At 42.9% G+C, this 25,519-nt stretch overlaps 1 protein-coding gene across 2 annotated transcripts in view; it reads left to right on the top strand.

Annotated features, from left to right (window-relative positions):
* Positions 1-25,519, top strand: part of bnc2 (basonuclin 2) — a 180,310-nt gene that overhangs the window by 122,562 nt on the left and 32,229 nt on the right. For both annotated transcript variants that reach the window (XM_036551972.1, XM_036551973.1), the window contains exons 3-4: positions 3,634-3,736; positions 8,215-8,450. In XM_036551972.1, coding sequence (XP_036407865.1) covers positions 3,634-3,736; positions 8,215-8,450 — 339 coding nt within the window. The remainder of the gene's footprint in view (positions 1-3,633; positions 3,737-8,214; positions 8,451-25,519) is intronic.

Genomic DNA, 25,519 nt, shown 5'->3' with positions numbered 1-25,519 from the left:
TGTGAAGAAAAGGAGAGGATATGTATTCAGCCAGGCTTACTCCAGTCTAGCCGTCCATATTCTGAGATCCATATTTTGGCATGAAAAATTAAGCGCAATTAGAGGGCCCTAAAAAATTTTTTAAAGCAGTGACTTCAAAGGGCATTCATAAGCAACTTTCGCTAAACCAGCTTCTTTAATGCAATGGCGCTGGAACTTCTTTTGGTCTTTCGGTCAACAGATAAATAATAACAGACTGGCGTTTGCAGACGCCTTTGGCTCCAGCTAAAGCTCTCTCCCGCTATCAACGGGGCAAGAACGGGAGCTCTGAGGAGCCTCCCGATTGTGGATCATCTCTGTAGGAAATTAGCAGTCGTGTTTTATTTCGCATGACATAGCTTGTTATTAGGAGACATGCACTGACCCACAAAGCGCTAGGTGATAAAAATACAGTCTGACACGTGTGTAATCCCGACACATGGAAAGCAGGTTGTAATTCGGGATCAAATAAGGATGACCTGACAAAAGAGGGAAGCTGAAATCTGGTGCAGAGAAGAGGGAAAAAAAACACACACACTCCCCCCCCCATACAAATGCAAAGCCACTGGATGCTTTAATCTCATACGCTCTAATTTGCATTAATCTGGGATTACTTAATGTTCGTTTAAATACCTCCCTGCTAATCAGGCTTTTGGTGACTGACCTTAAATCTTATTAGCTTGCTGTGTAGCGAATGTGTCTGCTGTGGATTATGTTTTGTGGTTGTTAGCTCCTCAGTGTGGTGTTCTTCAGGGCCTGATCACAGGACACTGGTGAATTTTGAGGACGGCGCGTTACCACAAAACAGATGAGACCTCGTCTCATCACAGATCCCTCTGTCTCGTGAGCTGTCTCGGAAAGCAATTGCCATATTTGGGTTTTTTTTTGAAGTTTAAAAAAAAAACAGCAGAAATCATAACAGAATTTTTAAACTACATGGTATTAATTTCAGGTAATCTAATAAAATGCCTGACTGGGTTTTTGAGAGTGATTTCCTTGTATGGGGCTGTCTGATATCTCACCGTCAGGTTTTGTTTGGCTTATCGGGTGATCTGGGCCCACGCCGCTGGGATCTGACCCCGGATCGCCCGTGCTCCGGACAGACGGGTCACATGAGTTTCGGGATGAACGCCGTCGTCCTAGGCTTTACCGCCCCGAGACTGACATGTTCACTTTAGATGATTTTCCTTAATGAAGACACTTTTCACATCGGGCAGAGATTTGCTCCTACTGTGTGGAGCGCCCCATGCTTCTGGGCCCATCGCGGCGAGCAACACTCTCCAGTTTTGTTTTAAAAAGACGCGACCTGGACGTCTGAGGAGCATCACAGAGATGCAGACACGCATTCGAGAGCTGTGATGCGGCTCTCTCCCCGGCTGTGGAGTTAGCAGCAGCTCCCGTAGTTACACTGGTGTTGGCAGGGGCAAACCACAGAGCGCTTCCCTCCCCAGGGCTCCTCTGCATGGGCTGCGTATCATCCTCAGCTTTATCAGGCCAGCCAGCGAGTGCAAATAACTCACTGTTACTGCGGAGTTCATTTCAGTGAGGGTGTTATGACCTTTGCTGCTTATGAGTGCAGGACAGACTTTTCTGCAGCACTGTGTCCTTATACTTTTGTGGCTTGAGAACTGTGCAGACCCACACACACACACACACACACACACACACACACACACACACACACACACACACACACACACACACACACACACACACACACACACTCACACACACACACACACAAGCACAACACCACTTGCACCACAAACACAAACACACTAATCACATTGTTGTATATTGAAACTCACACACATTCTCATGTACTCATATGCCCACTCACACATGTACAAAGACCCATAAACCACATCTTCTTAAGCCAGGCTCTCTCTGATCATTCGTTTCTGCCCGTCTTGTCGGGTCTAAAGAAATTCAGGGGAAAAAAGTGAACCTTCAGTAATTACAACTCTGTAGCACAAATTCCTTTAGGGTTAGTTCTTTCCCTATTAGCAAAAGAGATAAGCTGAAATGTATTAAAATTTAACCACACAACAGGGAGTTTTTACTTACAGTAAAAGTGTAAATTTCTCTTCCTCAGCCTAGAGTTTGTGTTTAAATTTGGGCATTGTGCCCACATGGGACTGAGCTACAGGTTCAGGTATCCACAATAGCCTGCGCTACACACCAAGACCCTGAAGGTCCCCATTAATAAGTGGGTTTTTACACAGTCATAAAGCAGGATTGGAACGGAACTGGACGGGCTAGCTGCTATGGCGTTTAACCTATGGTGTGTACTCTACTCTGAGCCTCATCCCCCCAGCTCAGCACTACCAGTAATTATTATTGCTCCTAATGGCTGCTAATGGATGAAGCAGATAGAGAGAGAGAGAGAGCCCAGTATAGCCTCACATGGAGCTATATTTTAGCTATACTGTGACCTGCTTTCAGTGCTGTTTAATCAGCTCAAACTGGTAGTGCCAGTGCTTCCAAAAATGAGTGATAATAACATTGATGTAATAATAAGAATAATAATAATAATAATAATAATACATTACTATTATTACTGACTTAATTTCAATTAGCACATAGCCTTTATGAAGTTTGTTGCAGTAGGTTTCTTCTGTCATTGCATTTTGATTCTTGGAATTTCACTGCCCTCACCATCACACACTCATGATTAAAATGAACTATATGAGATTTTTCTTTATCATCATTACTCTTGGTCAGATTCAGTGTATTCATTATGTGCACAGAATGCTTTTTTCAAGGACAGTTAGTTTGAATTATTTAAAGAATATTTTAATCTGTCCCTTTTAAATTATTTTCCTCTTATTAAACTAATTAGAAGATTTTGCTCATTGTTAATGTTTTTTCTGACACATTCACAGTATAAAAGTGATGCCAACATAAAATTTGTGGCTCGGAGCTGAAAACACATGGAAATTAAAAAATGAGTTGGTTTCTGCATATGGGCTGGGTTGTTAATGATGGGTGTCCTGTAAAACACAGACAGAATGTACGGTACTTAATGCTTTGCATTTTAAGTCTGAACATGAAAATTTTCAGAGACAAAGCTACTTTATGTCTCACACTAAGACAAATTGCAGTTTTTAAGATTTGTATTTTTTGGAAGGCTTATGATTGATGCAGTGATTGTATGAAGTTTATGAGCTGTCCTTATGATCTCAGCACTGAGGTCAGCATCAGTATTTCAGCTATTGTTAAAACAAATGTTATGCCTCTGTTACCTTTTTTACAGGCCTTTACAGTATTTATTAATAGTATCAATGAACCTTACCTCTGGATTCGGTCAATGACCTGACCGTTGACCAATAAATAACTGCAAACATCTTTTATTATTTATTTGTTTTTTTTCACAAAGGACAGTTCAGTAACTGATTATGAAATTTAAAGGAGAAAAACTTTGTATAGAAAAAGGCAGTACAGTGACAGTTGAATTTATTTACAAGTTAAATCTGTGGAGAGGCTTGACTGAATCCAGGGGCAATTGGCTTGAACTGGTGTGATTCTCCTTCTCCTTAAGCTCATCAGTGGCAGCGCATGGTGTCACACTGATTGTCTCACCTCTCTCTCTCTCTCCCTTCTCTGTGTCCCCAGGCCATCCGCTGTACTCTGGTGAACTGCACATGTGAGTGTTTCCAGCCGGGCAAGATCAACCTGCGGACATGTGACCAGTGCAAGCATGGTTGGGTGGCCCACGGTGAGACACTGCCCGCCCCTGCGCCCCGCCCCTTCTGCAGGCGTGGCTCACAGCACGGCTCCTCTCCATTCTCCAGTGCACCTGACTTTTCACCGCTTTCACATTTTTACTTTCCTGTACAGAACAGTCATTTCGTATGCTGATCTGTGCCACCAGACACTTTAGTAACGGCTGTCATCAACAGTTTATACCCCACTCCTGTTCTAATGCGCTCTGTTGAAATAATACAGCAGGCACATTCGTTTGTCCTGAGAGAAAGGGTATATTCACAATAGCTGTGCTCCTCTGAATGGTATTTCCTGGTACGTCAGGCGGCCATAGTGAGGTCTAGGCTCAGTGCAGGCTGGGAAGAATGACGCAAGGCTGGGTGATGGCCTCGCTCAGAGACCAGGAAGGGAAGTTTTAATCTCTAAATCACACCAGCCCTTTGACTCATTCCTGGCCCTGAGGTGCGGAGGACAGCGCAGGCGTGGCATCCCTGTTGTCTGTGTCTCTCAAGCTCTGCCAGCATCCACATAGATGTGTACGTGAGAACTTAGTGAATTAGTGTCAGTGATGAATTCAGTTTATGGGGTCAGGGCTGGTTTTGTTCAGTGGATATAGCTGGTGACCAAAGGAGAAATCTGGGGTTAGAAGTAGGTATAAGTGCAAGTGTAATGTTTTATGATGCTGAGTGTCTATTTATCAACAGTAATCAGCCTCTGTAACCTTTTATTTAACTTTTATACTTACATACTGCAAACATGAGACAAAAATGAAATAACAGTCATCCTGTAGTTTACACATCACATTGGTAATCAATAAATTAATTAATCACTTTCACTTGGACAAGATATGTTTCTTTGCAATGAAGTTGCCACAGTGGGAATCCCTGAAAAAGATAGCAAATTCATGACATGACCAAATTGTGAGTTGAGTTGTTCAGCCATAGCACGTTAGGGGTAACGTGGCACAGCTTGATTCAGAGTTCCCAAAGATGTTTCAGTAAAGAGATTCACCATCTTATCATTAATCTGAAGTACATTGCAGGTAAAGTCAAACACAAGCATGAGACTGCACTGATCTATAGTGACATACATTTGAAGTTCCATATGAAGATTCCGGTGTAAGATATTTAATCGGTATGCAATTGACAAACTCATTCGATTCTAAAGTATGAAAAACAGGCTCACCACTTCTTTTCATATCAGCTGTTCATAGCAGCCGTCCTCCACCCCATCTCCCCCTTTTTTCTATTCCTGTGTACGATGTCCAAATGAGGGGATCATCAACTTCAGCCCAAAGCAAGGTGTCATCCCCTTCTCAGACTCAAAGCCAAAGACCTGTACCCTTACATCCTTATCAATAGCAAAGCTTCTTATTGCACTAAAATTCATACCTACTGAAATAAGTCTAATTCTAATGTACTTTACAGATTGTTTACAGATTGTTTGCCGGGTGCTGAAATTCATATGTACAGCAATAACTAAAACATTTGTTGCATCTGCATGCTATTTTATGACCTTATGGATAACACAGGCATAGTCTATATCAGGTTGTTGCAAACTGCTTCGGTAGCATTAGCATGTGCTCCTGAAAGCATGAAAAAAGACAGAAAATGCTCCTGGATGAAAAGGTTATTGAGATCGGTGGCAGATCCGCAGTTAACCCCGCGGTGAAAGTTACAAGGCAGATGTGCGCCTGTAGGCTGCTCAGACTCAGCACGGAGGAGGCGCCTCGGCCCTCCGATTCAGGTTACAGCTCTGCTGATGTTGCTTTCTTTCACCCATCCCATTATGTGTCCTGTCTCCGTGTCGTAAAGTTAGCGCCCTTCATAAACCTGCCTGTTTTGCCTGGTCTCCTGCGCAATGCTGTCGTGCATCTATGCAATGTATCTCAATTAATGTTTGTGGAGTTTATCATCTAGAGAACCTTATTAATTGCCCAACTAATAAATACATCATGAGTGCTGAGTATATGTATGAGTACATCGTAAGAACCCAAATAGCATCTTTGTGCCTAAAAGGCTAGGCAAATCAGGTAGAGTTAAAGGCTGTGGCAAACTTATTTGAAGTAATGTATTTTTCTGCTTTTAAGAAATTGTTTGGGGGGTTGATTGTACTGAAGTTTTTCTGCTTATTTAAGGTAGGCCATCGATGTTTCTATCTCACCACCGATTGCAGAGAAGTCAGTTGATCAGTATCAGTGTGGAATCTAAACACCCAGTGAAGTGGACTCAGTGTGTCAGGTGATCAGCAAAAGTGAAAGGCTTATTTTAGTCAACGATGCCAACATCTTTTTGGCAAACAAAATTTTAAATCCATGCCATTGCCCAAGGCCAGATATATTTATATTTGTAAAATATTCAAAGTCACAAAATATGGTACAATATTTTGCCTTTGAATACATAAAAAATAAACATTCCATTAAAATAAACCAACCTCCATCACCAAGAGGCAATATTAATTCTGCAATTAATTTGGCTACGCTATTTGCTTTCTTTTTGCCAGTACTTGTATTGAATGTAGAGCGGTGATCTTAATGTCCCTGGTTTTGATTTCACTTGCAGCTGCATCCTGACAGTCTCACGAAGGTCTCTGCAGTTCTTCAGGTTAAGCTCTGGGAGTCCTGTGGTATCCTTATGCCCAGAGCACAAACCAAACACAATTGTGTCCTGATGTGATTCATAATAATTCATAAACATTCATAATTGCATATTACAACTGACATAAACTGCCTCAAAGCATGAGGCATTGTTATGATGCATTCCCCCCTATGACATCTGATGTCTGGTAATAATCTTATGAAAGTCAATGAGAGGTGATGAATGCTGTTATGTAGTTGGAGGAACCACTTAATAAGGTTTTAATGTGATAATAAAAGTATTTACAAATGTAACAGAAACAATGTAATTAGGAGTAAATGAAGTGTATTCGTTTATTTGATTGCATCAGTCTTGATTGATATTGATAGAAGTTTTTTTTAAATCTGTGATCAGGGGTACACACACACATCTATCTTGCTTTCTCTCTCTCTCTCTCTCTCTCTATATATATATATATATATATATATATATATATATATATACATGTATATATATATATGCATACACAACTTTATATAACTTTATTCACTTGTTTCACTGCTTTACTACTATGCAGAGTTTAGTCTTAATTAAGAAATGAAACATACATTACTGTACATTTTAGGCTTCCAAACTAAAGATCTTACAACACCCTAGCACAACATTTTCTCACAGCAATGTAGTTTGAAAAAAGCAGAAGGAGAGAGGAAGAATAAAGATAAAAGAAAACACCTGTTTGGCTGGTGTGAGACGGCCGTCAGCGACCGTCACAGGGCCCCCATTCAATCTCCCTCCGTCTCCCTCAGAACTGTCAGGAATCGCTTTTTTATATTTCATTTCATCTGTGCATTGGCAGCCGCTCTGACAAGTAGTTCTTCATTTTTTATTATGTTCATGTCTGGCGGGATCTGTTGTCAGGCAAAAACCTCGTCAGCGGAAACGCTGTCCCAGGATCAGAGGAGACAGAAACAGGTGTCACACAGACAGTCATAACTGCACCGGGAACCAGAGGGGAGAAGAAAGAACAGGAGAAAATAAGAGAGAGGGAGAGAGAGAGAGTTAGAGAGAGAGGGAGCAAGAGAGAGAGTGAGAGAGAGATTAGGCTAAAGAGAAAAAAGGCAGACAATTACATTAATGCCACAGCTTTTATCTTCTGGATGTGTTATTATCACGTGCTGCTGAGTGCGCAGTTGTCTGAGAAAGAAGATGGGAGACAGGGGGGGAAACTTGATAGCTATTAACAGAAGAGGCAGCGTGTGTGTCAAAGCTGGACCGGGTTCAAAGTTTGCAGTTACAAAAAGGAGGGGAGGTAGAAGAAGAAGAAAAAAAACTGCAGACAGCAGTGTCTGTGAACTAACTGTGGTTGTGCTCCAGGCTGCTAAAAAGCCAGTAGCAATCTTGTCTTGGAATCATATCATAGGAAACTGAAGAAAGAGGCAATTCAGAACTGATTTCATTTCATTTAGTGTAAGGTAGCTCGAACAAATTGTGTGTGTGCGTGTGTGCGTGTGTGTGTGTGCGTGTATGTTATTTTGTTTTGTTTTGTTTCAATAGTTATTAAAAATATTTTTCATAGTAATTTTTGTTGCATTCATTTGCCCATGTACAATAAATATTATATATGTATATAGTTTTATTTATTTGTAATGTTTCTCACCAAATTAAATACCTTAGATTTTCTTGACCCATTTACATGTTTAAATTTATGAAAAACATGCAATGACATAACATTTTTAAATATGGCAAAGTGTTACTGTCATTTTGAACTAGTCACAAATTGTTAGCCTCACAAATTCATAGGATTCATAGGAGACATTTAAATGAAATGAAGAATCAAGCTGAAGGAAGTGTGTGAAAGCCCTCTAACTGAGTGCATTTCTGGTGTGTGTGTCTGTCCTTCCCATCCTCCACCCAGCTCTGGACAAGCTGAGCACGCAGCACCTGTACCACCCCACGCAGGTGGAGATCGTCCAGTCCAACGTGGTGTTCGACATCAGCAGCCTGATGCTGTACGGGACTCAGGCCGTGCCGGTGCGGCTCAAGATCCTGCTGGACCGGCTCTTCAGCGTGCTCAAGCAGGAGGAGGTGCTGCATATCCTGCACGGCCTGGGCTGGACGCTCCGCGACTACGTACGAGGATACATCCTGCAGGTCAGAGGCTCACGCTGGGCGCACACACACAGACTCACACAAACGCACACACACATGCACGCACACACTCACAAACACACACATACACACACATACACACATGCAATCACACACACTCACACACACGTACTCACACACGCACACACATACTGGCAAGTACGCACAAAAGCACACATACACACAATCACAAACACACACACAGACACACACATTCAACTTTCTCACAAACTTACACACACACACACACACACTGTCTGTATCTCTGTCGCATACACACACACACCAAACTTTCTCACTTGGATGCACCCATATATACACACACATTCATGCACACCTACACACACACTTTCTCACACACAGCATACTCACACACACAGTCTCTCACACACGCACACATGCTATAAATGCTATGGGTGACTAAGAGCAAAATTCACCAAACCACTAATTTTAAATGATAGAAATCCATCTTCTGATTGTATGTTTTTTTTAGACATTCTTTCATCCCAAAATTCAGGAAATATTTTTATTCACAAAGAACACTCCTTAATAAAGTTAATTTCAGGAAAATACTCCAGGGCTATGCCAGTGACAATGAACACATTGCATTTTGTGGCATGCACGCTCGCACGGTCTGGGACTCCTCGCCCTCTCTAGAATTTCAAACTGCTAATTTTTTTGTGATCTGCTTGCAATATGTCCTTTTGTAAAAAAAAAAAAAAAAAGAAACGAAAGAAAGAAAAATGCAGATTATCAAGCCGCGAGCACCCCCCCCACTCCCCACATACACACACACTCACACACAAAATTGGAGTCAGACACATTTCTTAATCAAAGGTACAGCAGTTTGGTCTTGCAACAAACCAAAGTGTTCCTGAATGAATTAGTTCAGAGCGACTTTACATGTGCTTGTGGTTACCCTTGTGTGTCCTGAGCCAGGTCCAAAGAGAGGTAGACATGTTCTGTTCTGAGGTCATGAATAAGTGGAACAGCATGCTAACCCAGGAGTGCGGCTCTTAGTCCCTGTGTGGGGGACCAGCACATAATGACAGCCTTTTTATTACATCTGAGAAACAGGATCTATCAGCTCCTTCGGTGGTTGGTATCCTGTATCTCATTTCTGTTTGTGGCAAACAATAGTATTGGGTGGTAGTCTAGAACTGTTGTTTTTTGTGTTTTGTTTTTTTTTTCTTTTTGAATATGTTGGCATTAGAAGTGACCAAGGTGTGACTGAAACAAGGCGGCTGGGAAAATATCATATCCCTGCATAGTAATTAATGTCAGCTGTTTCTAATCTACATCACCTTCAAGTCAAACTGCGCCTCCCACCCATTCTACATCTGATTGTGCTCCGGCTCTGGCCAACCCTTTCAAAATATTTGTTCAAATAATCTTCAAAGGATCTTGACTCTGCAGTTGTCAGTCACACTAAGAGCATCGAAATCCCATAATGCCCCATTAGGATGAAACTCAATCAGTTAGAATCCGCAGGTGAACAAATTTATCATTGTTGCTTTTTAACATCAGGTTATTGAATACTGTATCTGGTGAGAGACACTTATTGGTCACAGCAGGGAGGCAAAGAAGAACATGTATCCACTATTGAGAGAGGAGAGAAAATAAATATAGTGAAGGAAAGCTGAAGTCTCCCTCATTTCATATCTGAATGACAGGTATAGTTTATTCAACTTGCTGTTACTGTATGTTCACATTTACATACAGAAGGGTACTTTTTTTCTTTAGTCAAATGACACAAAGACTCACAGTTTCTGAAAGAGGCTGGGTCTTTGAAATGAAATAATGCATTTGATCACCTGTCTGGCTTTCACGCTGGCATAAAAAAAAATGAGAAAGGGCCCATGCCGCTGCTCTCCTTTTCAAAGCAATTATCCTATTTTTACCACCACCACAAGGTAGAGAGGCAGAGGTGCAGCTCGGAGGCAGCATGGAAAAAATTGGCCCTGAGTGACAAAGGAACTCAATCAATCGGGGCGCATTCAATAACGGCACGGCAGTAATCGCACTAATTAATCCCCTCGCCTCGAAAACACCTCCTCTTTCCCATTCGCCGTCTGTCTTTCCGTCTCCTTCCCCCTCGCAGTCTTTTTCTTTTTTTGTTTTTTTTTTTTGTATTTGTTATTTACTGGCTTGCATGCCTGCCTCCTTATCTGCCTGTCTATTAGCATCTGAGGGAAGTGTCAGGAGGAGCACATTGCGGTTAATCACAGCTTTGACAGGTCATGTCACCGACAGCAAGAGGTGCTAGGAAGGTGTGCCTCCGAATGTTAATCCGGCAACTCATGAATATTCAATTTCAAAAAGAAAAAAAAAAAAAAAACAGGGTGGAGGAAATAGACAGGGGAACCGTATTAAAGGGAAGATGGATTCGCAGAGGGACCGGATCACACGAGTGGATCAAACGCTTGGTGTTTAGATGCAGGGTGCTGTGCTCGACCGCTGCTCAGACGGAGTTTCCCAGAACTACAGCAGAAGCTGGGTGTATGTTCAGTCCTCCCTCTCAGGAGCAAAGCAGCATGTCCTTTCTGATACAGTCCCCATCCAGACATTTCACTCAGTTATGCACCAGGAGCCGCCCCCTTTGCTAACATACAACATAGTATCAGGAGTTTGACTTTGTAGTGTGGGGGCAGACCTAGGAAGAAAATGTATTTTTTTCAGTTTTATCAGTTTTTGCTTTTGGGTGTTTTGCCTCTTTAAATTCATAGGCTTTTCTTCATCTTTTTTTTTTTATTAACTCAATAAAGTCAGAAGGATGGTAGAATGTTTGACATAGTTTTAAACAAACACCATGCATAACGTAGAAAACATTTGAGTTGTCACTATTTGTAAATTAATTTAGCAAAAAATATATATATACCAAGAATAGTGTTTTTATTTCTAGGCATTTTATTTACTTGAGGAAAATATATTAGACTTTTATTGTTCTTGGATGCAAATCAATAAAGAAAATCAATAAAACGCAAAAGTCAAAATATTTTAAAATAAGTAAGTGTTACCAACTGATGGCACAAAATAAAAATGTGTGCTTTAAAAACAATCAACACAGTCAGCTGTTTTTAAGAAACAAATGCCGCATGTGATTACCTTGATAGAATTGCTTCATCGACAGGGCACACTCCAGGACATCAATTTCACACTGAATTTACACCAGATTTATTGCTTGTTATTTCTCAAGCCCTCCAATGTAAATCCTCCCTCAGCCCAGTCCCTACTTCTGTAATAGGGGAATTCATAACACTCGCCTTAAAAATGGTTTCATTTGTTATGAGTAAAAGTTAAGATTTGTATGGAAAACAATCTGTTTTCATCTGTGTGTAGCTAGCAGTGTGTCCAAATAAGGAGGAGTGGCAGCTGGCGTAGTCGTTGACCAGCAATGTCAATCAAAAGCAAGGTGTTGAGATGGGAAGTCATATCAGCAGTAAGTAACATGGTCTGAGATGGACCAACATGACTGCAGATATGCTACGGACACATGACCATGGAATAAGGAAACAGCTCAAGTGTACCACACACACACACACACACACACACACACACAAACAGGAATATACAAATACACAAAGGGTATTCTGTCATTGTGCTGGTTACCATGCTGTTTTTGCTGTACGGGATAGCGAGGCAGACATACACAGAGGTATCAATACATACACACAGTTGTAATAATTGTGTTGTATTTTTTCCAAATATCTTAATTCATTAGAATAATAATTTTAGAAGAGTTATTGTATTTCCACACTTGTTCAAACAAGACAGAACAACAGGTCAGACAATATAAAATTAAAACATTTTAAATTGGCAAATAGGTTAATGATCTTGTTTTTTTCAGACTTTATTTGTACCAATTTATTTTACTTTGTTTTAATTCTTGCTAAAATGTAGTGTGTGTATGTACACACACACACATTATTACTACACAGTCACATTACTCTGTTTTGTCCTATGCTGCAGTACTTTTCACCAATTTTTATCTGAAAGCTGTACCTAATAAATAAATTGAGTGAAACACACACACACACACACACACACACACACAAATTCTCACATTCCTCATCACGGGCCCTTCAAGCCCCAGGTTTGGCAGTGACATTGATGCAGTCTTACTTTCCCAGCAGCCAATCTCACCTTAACAGCAGCTGAGTGGTGCTCTCTCTTTTCCTGCGCAGTGACAGGCAATGGTTCATGCTTCAATAAACAGAAATTTGAATTCCACTGCTTGTGGCATCCGTGTAATGCTTAGCAGTAGGTTACAACCATTAACTACTCGCTTATAAATAATCCTCTCCCCTTCTCAACCTGTCTCCCAGGTAGCGTACCTGTCACCGTTAATATCTCAGCTAGAGCTCCCTGGGCAAGGGGCCCATCGCCTGTCAGTCATGGTGCGGTTCAGTCGCTTGGCACATCCCGAGCTGCGAGGCCCTGGGCAGCAGTAGCGTTCCACTGCACTCCCTGACCGCTTACCGAGCACCGCCGCAACCCCCCGCCCCCCCCCCCCCCCCCCCACCCCCACCCCACCCCCCGTGTCACACCACGGCTGTGATCTCGCAGGCGTGACAAACACGTCACGGCCGGGGCGAGACGGGGGATCTCTTACAGTTAAGCTTTTTATGTGGAACCAGGCTTAAACGTGATGGCCTCGATACCCTTCCCTCTTAACTACATGCTACCGAGTACCTTGCAGGGATATCTGGGTCTTTGTGTTACAGACATGCCTGTGTGTGGTTAGAGTTTAGCAGCAGGTAGCTACAGACAGGAGATAAGGCTGTTTCAGGAGCTCCGGTTCTCTACTGTGTAGATATTTTACTCTATGATGTGTCGTTACCATATAATTATTATACAATATACAGGAAATGCATGTGGAAATGCATGCGGATGTGCCCCGTTGTGTTTCTAAATCTGAAATATTTGTTGTGTACAGTATATATTATTATTGAATGAAGCCAATAACAAATGGTAAGGAGGTGAACTACAGCAACAAAAATAATAACTTCCATCATGATTACTGTTATTATAAAAGTAATATCTGTGTGAAAGAGTCTTTAAATGGCCACTAAGTTGTGCATAAGCAACGTAATTGCATAGTGGAAGCATGACTAAAGATTTATACTCCCACCAGTATATTATTGTAATAAGTGGTCTGAATTCAAAGGAATCAATACTGTAACAAATTAATAGGTCTTTAAGAGTTTGGAATTTCCTTTTTCAAAGCCAGCTGTTAAATAAAACCTCCAGAGTAACCTTCCATACATTTGAGTAGTAAACAGCCCCAGCAGACAAAGGTGCTACATCATACAATACTGCTACAACTACTACTACTACTACCATCACCACTATGACTACTACTAACTTTAAATCAAATCGAGTGTCAGTGGCACTGTTTCTCGTCATCAGTGCCATTCTAATGACAGCACCAGTAGGCTGGAATAACACTCCACTTGCTCATTTTAGTGGTTTTAATTAAAAACACTTAAATGGCCCTCGATGTAATTCACAGCACTCGTAGTTGCGTGTTGTAAAATCTTCCATTAGGAGATTGTGCAGAGACCCAGAGCAATGATTCAGCATTGCGATGCTCTGTTCAGAAAGAACATTAAAAGAAAGACCGGAGGCTAGGTTGACAGACGTGAAGACACTGTACAGTCTGTGGTAGCTAATCTCACCATCTCTATGTATTAATGTCGATTCAAAGAAACGAACAGCTTTTGTGTTTATGGAAAGTGCCCTCACCACTAAAATAATTTTAACTTAAACAAGATATTCCGTGATAAAATTTGACCTCGGGGCCTACTGATCACCGGCTTAATATGGCAGAAGCTATTTTAGCTCTATTCTATTTATTTGCTGAATTTTACTCACCATGGCTCTAAAACTAAATCTAGCCTTTGCCTAAGAAGAAGGAGAAGAAGATATGAATATCTCAAACAAGTGTTCCCAAATACTAGAAAATAATCTTTGTTTCAGCTTACTGACTATTAAAGAGACCCTCTTGCGCCATATGCACAAACATGCACATTTCACTCACACACACACACACACACACACACACACACACACACACACACACACAGACACACACACATACACGCACACACACACACGCAATCACACACACACACACACACACACACACACACACACACACACACACTTACAGGCCCCAGTTCTTTGGATAAGGGTGAATAAGTAAACAGTGCCTCTCCAGCGCCGTTGTCGAACCCTAGACACCTCCACCCCCCATCCCCCCGTGTCAGATCCAAACTGATGTGTGAAAAACAGAGGAGGGTCTCTCTTGTGCCAGCGCACCCCTTTTTAGTCCTTTCCAGCACCTTTATTCTCCTCATATGTTTCCAGCTAAAGCTGTAAGTTGGAAGGAAAAGCCGACAGCAATGGAGACCAGATGCCGGTTTTTCTTCCCTGTCACTTGGCTGCCTCGGCAGATGGGATTCATATCAGCCTGGCATGCAGGGAGGAAGAGGCCGTGGCAGCCAACATGTGGAACCGGGGCTGAGTGACATTTTCACTAATGTTCTGTCCTTGTAGAACATTAGCCTTCCTTTCTGCTTTTATGAGATGTGGTTTTCCTGACTCAGACATGGTTCCAGAAACCCAGCTGGAACTGCAGCCCAACCCTCCCCCCCCCGCCCCCTCCCTCAGGGACAGCCCAGAGCGACTGGAGGAGCAGCAAGGCCGCACAATGGAACCATTTTATTCAAATAACCTGACATCTGCGTGCAGTGTGCCCAGATCATCTTAAGTTGCGCAAAGGAATTTGTAAGGGCACGAGCAGTCGCAGTTCCGTGAGGAACAATATGCTCGTTTTCCGATCTATTTAATGGCCGATGGCCTCAGGCGAAAAAGGAAAAAAAAAAAGAGAGAGAACAGATTTGATTAAGAATATGTTACAGACCAGAAGCAGCCAAAACAGCAGCCCCTTAATAAGAAATAGCATTAGAGACAAAAACAGTGGTACAGTACCACAGCTAACTACAAGGGAAGTTTATGTTGGCAGAGCAGGCTTTCAGCAACGGCCTATTTTACATGGTATTTACCACAATAATCTTACTGCAGAATTTTTTGCTTCCCCATTTGAACATATGAGTAAGGGGCATCCTGGGAAAAAAAAAACTTGATTACCCACCGAATTGATTTTTGGAAGAGCAGTGTGCCCCCCTCCCCCCCAAAAAAAAAGATTTTTATGAGGTGTGGGTTACCACATTTTCAGTTCCCCTTTTTTATGTGCCAATAATGGAATGAGAACTTGTGAATCTCATGGTATCTGAAGTTCATGAAAACATGAAAATGTGGGTTATCAACTTTTTCCTCCTACATTGCTCATTTTGCATAATTCCCAGCAGAGCACTTGTTAGCCTCTCTTATGAATGTGGCACTTATCTGTAATGTGTGTCCCTCACAGAAGTGCTGAGCTGCAGTTTTTAACAGATGCTGTTGTGTAGACAGATACACCTTAACACCTCAACAAACATGTTCAAATCCTGTGTCAGAGAGAAGTCAACATCAGTTACAAAGGTTTGCGTATATACTTAATAATGCATACACCATGACTATATTCCAAATATAAAGGACTTGCGAACAGTATTCGGACTCTTAAGGTCAGTCATTCAAATTAGGACAGCTATATGAGTAATGGGGTTGATCACCTCCAGGGACCTCTACAGTGTTTTACATGTTGGACAGGCTCTGTTGAGATGACCTGCTACTTTAAAATTCATCTCCTGTTGTACCTGAGGTTCTGTTGAAGGAGACAAGGAGAACTGAATAAAACACATACTGTAGAGGGATGCCTGTAATACTGTTATTCAGTTGGTTAAGAGAACTCATTTTGTACATTTATTTTATTTACATTTACATTTAGTCATTTATCAGGCCACACGTTTTTTATTTTTAAGGTCATTATTAATCATTACAATAAACATCTAGATGTTTAGAATTAATTAAATGTATGATCCACAGTCATAATTCTGATTATTGAGGTTCTTAGTGTTTCGAATATTCTGTCCCTTACCCGGCTCATTCTTTTCTCTGTCTCCCTTGCTCTCAACTTGAAGGTCACCCTTTCTCCGTCTCCTCCAGAAAAACTTCCATTTTAGGTAGTTGGGCTTTTTTGGAAGCGGTACCAGCACCGCTCACGCCCCCACCACCTCCTAAGATTCCCATTATCTCCAAACCTGTTTTCTGTTATCACTGGCTAATGCCTCATCCATGAGACTCAGGGAGAAAAAAAAAATGTTTTTAACGTGGAATTCGCATTCATATGGTTATGATTTGAGAACGTCAAGCTAGATTTTTGTTTTAAGGCTTAAGGTTCGCTCTGGGCTACGGGCGCTTGCTCCAGGCACATCAAAGGGCTGGTGCACTGGTGCTCTCATCACATCCTGGCCAGCTGCAGCGGCGCACCGGTTTCGGGGAGTAGGGCCGACGCGATCCCCCACGGCCGGTGGTTCTCCCCACTCCAGAGGGGCAACGTCACGCGCCGTGACAGTGACTGTGATCAGAACCACAGAGACAGTCAAGTGTCCACCTCTTGTTGAGGTGAACTCAAACCATGTGATCCAGGAGACAGTAGACCACCAACTTTTTTTTTGTGTGTATCAACATGATAGCTTAGCCGCTGTAGCATGAAAAACTACTGTTAAAAACGGTAGGGTGGTGGGCCTGTCAAGTGGCTGTTGTCTTGTTTCTGTCTTTCAAAGTCTTATATGACTGTGGTATTGACAGCCCCATAATGTAGTTAGGTATAAAAATCAGGATAACGCGGTCCTCCCAGAGGTGGAGCAGCTGCCTAGCTCAGCTGCTGAATTAATATCAGGTCGGCTCCTGCGTTCAGCCTTTTCCGATTTCAGTCCGAACATCCAAAATGGTTTCCATGAATGAACATCGATTTTAAATTACAAATATTTCATGCTAAATTAGCTAAAAAAGTACTTGGTGGAAGGCTGTGCAGGCTGACATTGAAAATTGGACTGTTGGATGTCCTCAGAGTAAAAACTTTGGTAATTAAAAAAATAACACTGTGTCCCTGAAGCACTGCACACTGCAGATGGGACTCGAACCTAGGGCCTCTGTTCATGAATGCTTATGCCAAATCCATATCCCCGCTTTAGAAGTGCTTCTACTGAATCCTATTCAAACTCCAAATGGATTCAAGCTGGAAAAGGGGTTATGCGCAGGTTACGAAGTTTCAAGGATTTGGGGAATAATTCCTCTTATATTGGATTTGGAAAGGGTCTGACTTGTGCCATGAGCGCAGCGGTGTGCGAGTGGGAAAGAGACGCGGCATGAGAAAAGGTGTATCTCGAAGAAGTGTATTAAGGAGATCTTTTTCGTGGCTTCGTTTCATGGCGTTCCCCGGGGAGCCAAATGACAGAATCCGCCACACTTGTGAAAAAAAAAGCATAAACCCGCTGTAAGAGAATGGGTGTTGTCATCCTCTCAGCGCTTCAGCAGTTTAACACCTGTCAGAAATATCAAGTTCTTTGATAAAGTTCATGCTTTCACGCGATCCCTGTAGAAACAGTCACAGATGGTATGTCCTTAGCTGTTCTTTCGCTCGCCCCGTTCCCGCGCACTCCTGATAGAGCGCTGCAGTACAAGGTTGACTGCACTGTCTGCGTGTCTGGACAAAAAGTCCTTCGCTTATCCCACGGGGAAGTCACAGCACAGTCTTCAGCTGGACGTTCGCAGCCTCTCGGAGTTCGCCATGTGCCATTGTCCCTGAAAGTCACTGTTCTCTGCGCTGTCACTGTGACATGCAGTGTGTCTGCAGAGTCCTTCTCCTGTGACCTTTGCCCTTTGCAGACTGATGGGTGAATTGGATCACTCCCCGGCACAGGGGTGGGTAATTGCATGGAATAGTGGTGAGAACGTGTGTGTGTGTGTGTGTCTCTGTGAACCTGATGTCAGCTGGTAGCATCCCGGATCATACTGTACTCTCATTAGCTAGCCCGAGGCCAGAGGAGGGTCCTGAAAACTATGTCATCGATTCTGTGACATGGCAAATGACATCACAGCATTCACATCACTGCGGTGTGTGCTTTTTTGAACACTCCACACTATTACACTGCAGCATGCTTGCACACACACACACACACACACACACACACACACACACACACACACTCGTACATACAAAGGTATGCACCTGATTGTGGACTTTGGCATGAACTTTAATGAAGTACAGTCCTACATCTTGTTTTTAGCTTTATTTTGTTGTTTTAACTGCAGCTAGCCCTGGATCACTACCATGTACAACACAGGGGATGCAGAGGGCTTTACTTTATAAGTAACCATAGTCAGCACACACTCACTTGGCACGACTGGGGTTTGCTTTTTAAATTGTTAGTATATTTTTGTAATTTAATATTAGGTTACAAGGAACTTTGAAAAAATTCAGAAAAAATGGCAATGGTTAGTATGTATGTTACTCAGAAATTCATGAACTGAGACACACGGTGAGGCAAACGCAAACATATTCACACACATAGGCCTATAAAAGTGCGCAGAAACACACACATATACTTAAGCCAATGCACATATTATACATTCTCACAAACTACAGCAAAGAATCAGACTCTTCATGTGGAAGCAGCATATCATATGGGCTTGATTGTAATTAGTACAGTGTCCAAAAGATAACTAGTTAGCTTTGTACCACAAATCAAAACAACCAAATTTAAATTATACAGTAGTGTTAACAGTAGAAAAGCATATTAAATTAAGACAGTAGCAAAAGAGAATTACAGTTCAATGATCAGATAGTAGAACAGCCTTTACATAAACTGAAGCATCTGTCGTAGTCCGGTTTCAAGTGAACTGATGGAAAATTCCACCCAGTATCAGTGGATGCATTGCACATGATTAGGTGGAATAACACAGGGAAGAAGGCGATGAGAGTACAGTAGCATGTTTAACATACATGATGATGCCTGGGGGCTGCTGGGACCCCAGGAGGGAGTACATCACCATCCCCACCCCCCGCCACAAAATAAAAGAAAGAAAGGAAAAAACTCCAAAGACGCCTTGACTTCAAAGCCCAGCGGCCAGGCCCCCAGCCTTATTGGGGAGACTGGTATAATTTGCTTCCCTTCCCCTGTGCCCTCCTTCCCTCCCTCTCCGAGCGGGGCTGTCCCTGGCAGAGAGGCCACCGGAACAGGCGTGATGCAGCTCAGCAGGCTGGTGCTAGGAGCTGTGATTACAATGAAAAGGAATATTCCGCCTGTGTTAATGACATCCCCCCATTATTCTAAGCGCCCAGCCTCCGATGGGGCAGGCGCGGGGCCTCTAAAGTGGGCCCGCATTTCGCTTTCCCTTTTTTCTGCACTTTGTCCCAGGGAATTCCCTCCTCCCACCCCTCCTCACCGCCCCCCCTTCCCCATCTTACCCCCCATTCCCCAAGTTCCCGAACGCGGACCGTCCTGTTTGGTTTTCCCAGTGCTTGCTCATTTGTGAATTCTTAACGGAGACGGAGATTTGATCTTCTGGTTTGAGTTTTATTTACTGCTTAGTTCAGTCTCCCGTTTCAAAGAGCGGAGGGTATGTTTTAATTAGGCCCCTCAAACAGAATCCGGGGTGCCTTCTCCTTCTGTTTCTCCTTTTATAGAGATTGTTATATCCTGCTCCTTTTCCGAGGGAGAAATCCCTTGCAATCTCGAAATTAGTGTCATTGGATTGCCGTGGCTTTCGCAAAAGGAAATTGGGTTTTCTTCAAGGTCAATGGAATTATTGATGCTCAGAATTGACTGATCTTGTGCTGAAGCGGTCGCCGTGTGATCTTCCCTTCATCGATTTATCAGCGGACTGCAGTGCTGTCATGGTCTGTCACAGATCACTCTTTTAAGTTGCTCATTGTTCCAGATTGCTCTGTAAATGAGCACCGAGTGTTTGGAAGCAGAGGAAGAACCCCCCTGCTCCACCCCTGTGCCTGATGCAGAAATGTATCTGGCTGTAAATCACGCCTTCAGCGTGCCCTTTATGAATGTTTGTCAGCTGGAGTTTAGGCACTAGGCCCTGTGCTCTGCCTGTGTCCAGGGCACCAGTCATCTAAATATTTCATCACTACGTACCATTATGACCACACCAAACAACAGGGATGCATGCTCCACTCCCCATGGTGAGGCATTGCCTTTGGGCAAAGTAAATTACCACAATTTTCTGAGTAAATATCCAACAGCATCATTGAATAAGAGCTAAACTGTGAAGTGAGTTACCCTGTATAAAGGCATCTCCCAAGGAAATAAAGTGAAGAATTAACCATGAATTATTGGACAATTAACCAATTCATGATCCCCACATTGTAGTTAGGCACATTACCCTTGATAAGGGTATCTCCTGAGCAAATAGCAGGTGAGGGCTGACATTATTGTCCCATGGCAGAGGGAGGAACTGCATGAGTGGACAAGGAACTCAACCCGAGACACCAATGAGTATTCACCAATGAGGGCATTCAAACTGAGGCTTGAAATAGAGCCCCTATACTAATGAGTAGATATATTCAACTTTAGACACAATGGGAGCTCCAAAATCAATGGGTAGGGGCACATAACAATGTTAAATGTTGGCCTTCTCCATCCAACTCGCCTCCATCCTACATGAGCTGCATCTGCCAAGCTTCTTCAGAGTAGTTTGGCCAGCATGTGACGTGTTTGCACAAGGCAGGGGAGGCCTAGACCACCTAGGGCTTTCAGTTACAGTCTGACTGGAGCATGAACCAAAGCCTGCAGCTCCCAGAAGCTTCTGGAAGGCCTGCGTGTTGTGGGCAGTCTTTATTAAACCCATCTGAAAAGAGTGGATTCTCCCTAAACTCTGCTAGTGGGCATACTCCTTTTTTGTACCTGCACCCCTCTTTCTCTTTCTCTCTCTCTCTCTCTCTTTCACTCTCCTCGGCTGTTGGGCTTGTTTTTCTCCCCTTATTAGCCCTCTCTCTTGTGGATGTGCATGGCTGCCTTCGGTGGGGCGACCTGTCATGCAGGTGAGCTGAAGGCCGCTCTCTCTCCCCAGTGTTCAGAGACTCGCTGCCTTTCTCTGCCAATTGGTCTGGCTTCACTTCACCTCCGACACGAGGAGCTCGGGCCAGTGCAGAGACACACAACGGCAGCCTCCAAACAGAGCCTCCGTTATTCCTAACAGCTCAATAACAAGCAGCGATACTGAGAGGGAGAAAGAGGTAGAAGGATGAACTCTCACCACTATAGGTAGAGAGGCACAACTCAAAGAGAAGAGAGCTGCATGGAGAATGTTAAACTCTACTACAGTTCCACAGTGCATTGTTTAAATGGTCTCAGTCAGTGGGAAACATGATGCGTAGTCTGCATTTTTTTATCTTTTCGGTGCTGTTGTTCCTGGTTTGTAAAGAGAGTTACTGCTTTACCTGAGTTCATGTAAAAACTGGTACTATGACAACATGAAGTCCTTGACTAAATTCAGAGCATTCTGCATTACACTGAGGCACATTTTACAGGAGAGTATAGGTGTGGTAATTCATGAATGCTTACTCGTTTTCAGGTTTTAGTTCCCCTGATGTATTATTTTGCTATTTTGTGTTTTGAAGAAGCCATAATTCAAGGAAGTTTGCAATGTGCATATTTCAATTACTGGTTATATTTCAGTTACAGGAGCATATTACCTTACTTAATTTGTATTAATCTACCATTAGTACTAGTAGCAGCAGTAGTAGTAATAATAATAGTAGTATTGTTTTTTATTGACTTACCCACTGTAATCTAAGGCAACGTTCACCATGTAACATATTATTTATTTCCACAAACAGATATTTATCCAAGCAATTAAATAACTTGCTGATTGGTGTATCACAAATGGTCTGCCTGGGATCTGAGTCTGCAAAAAGTGTTACAGTTCATCTTGTAAAATTCTTCCTCATAAATCTGTCTAAAAAAAAAAAAGTTTTCCTACCCGTGTAGACTTAAGTGTGACAATGCATGGCTTTGCATGGCAGAACTCCTGGAGCTATACCAGCACAGCACCATGCCTACAGTACTAATCCAAGAAGCAGCGCCGCGGTGTTTGTGCCGCCCTCAAATTGAGCCACAGCTGATTGAGAATGCTAGACTAGCTGAAGTTGCAATTCTCTGCTTTTCCGTCTCTTCTTTGTTGTCACAAACAAATAAATAAAGGCGCACTGAGTGATTGGGTTGAGGCAGAGAAGTGTAATCACTAAAGACAACACAGCCACCGGAGGGGAAGAGTATTGATCCCTGCTACAGGTGACTGACCCTATGTTCAGATATATGCAGCACTACCAGGATAATTGCCCGGTCTGGACTTCTCTCCCCAGGCCTGCACTCTTCCTTTTTTTCATACATTTTAAATGCACAGTGGGTTCATGTTTGCACTCATATCTAGTTATTTTTCCACCCATGTGTCCCCTTGCAGCAGCATCTCTCAGGATAGGCCAATGCTGCACTATGAGACAAATTTATGATATAGAATACTATCAGAGTGTTCTGTTCTGTTGGATTTTTTGGGTCCACTTTGTGTGTGCGTGTGTGTGTGGTGTGCGTGTGTGTGTGTGCGTGTGTGTGTGTGCATGTGTGTGTGGGTGTGTGTGTGTGTGTGCATATGTGTGTGTGTGTGTTTGTGTGTAAGTGTGTGTGTGTGTGTGTGTGTGTGTGTGTGTGTGTGTGTGTGTGTGTGCAGTGTGTGTAATGTTTTTGTAGCACGTTGTTAAAGCAGGGATGTTTATCGCTGCAATCAGGGGTAGCTGCCAGATCCAGCGTTGGTGCCAGGCCGTGCCTTATCACCTACCCATCATGCTCTGCACCCTGGAGCATGCTCTGTTTAGATGATTTACTCTCTATAAACAAAGATTAGAGCAAAAATGTCAACTGCGGGGCCCACAGCGGTGCACAGGGATTACTTGGAAACCACAGTCGCGTGTCAGATATGGGGGAGGGGGCGGGGTCCAGAACGGGGGCCTGTGGGTGCCAGTCTCCCTGGGAGACATTCACAGTTTAGGTTGTTGTCACGACGACCCTGTCGCAGTGTGAAAGTGCTAACTGCTCTGAGGAAATCTGGAGCGGTGACTGTCAGTGGTGTGCTAAACACAAGAGAGTGCCAAGAACTGGGTGAAAAAAAGAAAACTGCATTTCAAGCAGTAAATACATCTTGACAAAAAGCCATCGTTACAACAGCATGGGAATTCATCTGGCACTGTGCTGAATTCAGACTAACAGCAAATGACAAAAGATAAGTGTATTGGAATGCATGTCACTTCTTCACACAAAGGTAACAGGCAGGTCTGCTTGATAATATTAAGGTCAGTCACACCAATGCTCAACAATTCTCTGCAGATTCAGTGACAATTGACAAAGCAGAAGCATGTTGATTCTATAGCTTCCCTTCTAATAATATCAATAATTTTAGGAGTTATGCTTAGCAAGCTTCCATTGTTCTGGAAACTCGAATCTAGAACATAAACAATTGCTTTGTCCCAATTGTGCTTCAATAGTGTGAATGACATTGTATTAGAAATTAATTGATCTTCAAAAATTATATTTTAGGTTTTTCAAAAAGCGTCACGGTAAATTACATGTGTATTTGTGTTGTACGTTTATAGATTCACTCTGTGCACACCTGCTTCTTCTTACTGTTCTGTATTTTTGCCGTCTGCATCTGTGGTATGCTGCCTTGAATAGATAGCTTTAATCACATTTTGGGAGCCAGCTAGTATTACAGTCTCTTATCAGAAAGTACTTACTGTTCCCTCTATGGTTATGTTTAGCTAATATTGCCAATGGCTTTCTGTAAGTCAGTGGGTCATCTTCTCCTTTAGTGCTATCAACATCGAACTCACTTCATAAATGGTGTTTTGGGGATTCCATTCCAAAACAATTAGCAAACCTTCCTGTTAATTGATTGACGTTTAAGCCCTTGCTTACTAATGTAGCAAAATTCCAGTCTTCATTTATGTGGAATTTGTGCTTTTGTGGTGTGCCTACACCATGAGGTCAAAAAAGTCATCCTGACGATATCCAAGCAGGAACCAGAACGCATGCCCAGACCTCTGAGGCACGCCCCATTTAATGTTGCATAAACACTGCAAAAGATTGCCTGAGTTTTATAAAGAGGAGCACTCCGCCATTCCTCTGCATCTCCTAAATGTGTCATTTTGAGTATTATTGATTTGACCTGAAGCTCTTTTTTTCCCCCCACTTTCTCTTGTTTTGTCGATTTGAACTGAAGGAGGTGACGTGTTATAGGGCCAGAGGGTCACAGCCCCCTCTGTGCGGGTGCGGCGTGAGGCTATTTAAGTTCACAGACAGCAGAATGCCGCTCAAACATCATCAAACAAGTGCGGCGCATTACACACACATGGAGATCGGCGCGAACATCGTGTTTCATTTTTATTAAACTGATGAGACTCGAGCTTTTTTCGCGAGTCCTCCTTTTTTTCTTTTTTGCTGTCCCAGCTGCGTGTGTGAGAAAGTGCAGCCTGGCTATAAAATTGATATAAAGCGAAAATCAATCCAATGCGCCCCCCTCCCCACCACCCCCCCCTCCCGCTCCTCCTTTCCATGTCTGAAGATATAGAGATTAAAGGGAGGCCGCGTCTGAACACTGAAAAGCGAACATCATTCAGATTGCGCTGTGCCAGCTGCACCCGGGCCAAACGTCCACTTCTCGAACCAGAGCATTCCTCACCCCCCCACCCCCCCCAATCTCCTGCTGTCCCGTGCTCTCCGTCCCGCGCGCGCACATTTGGAATCTATTTACTACTATCTAGGTATGTGTGGCGGTGATATCAAAACAGCCCGAGCAGCTCTCCTCTGAGACGCTTCCAGGAATTCCGTCTCGTTCCTGAACAAAGAATTAAAGACGCGGCGTTTAATGTCTGGCTCTGCGGTGCGAGGCTCAGGATATCGGCCGCGCCGGGAGACGACCTGGTCCCGCAGTGCAAGAACAGTGCAAACAGTAACCTGCAAACAGCCTGGAGACGGTGAAAAATATCCTAATAGGCCACAAGTGGCACACACTGTCACTTGTAAGCATTATAAACGTCCTTACTTTGTAAGCTTCTCTTC

Source organism: Megalops cyprinoides, chromosome 18 (genome assembly GCF_013368585.1).
Source record: "Megalops cyprinoides isolate fMegCyp1 chromosome 18, fMegCyp1.pri, whole genome shotgun sequence".
NCBI classification, from domain to species: domain Eukaryota; kingdom Metazoa; phylum Chordata; class Actinopteri; order Elopiformes; family Megalopidae; genus Megalops; species Megalops cyprinoides.
The sequence above is the reverse complement of the archived record's forward strand: the minus strand, read 5'-3'. Positions and strand labels throughout refer to the sequence as shown.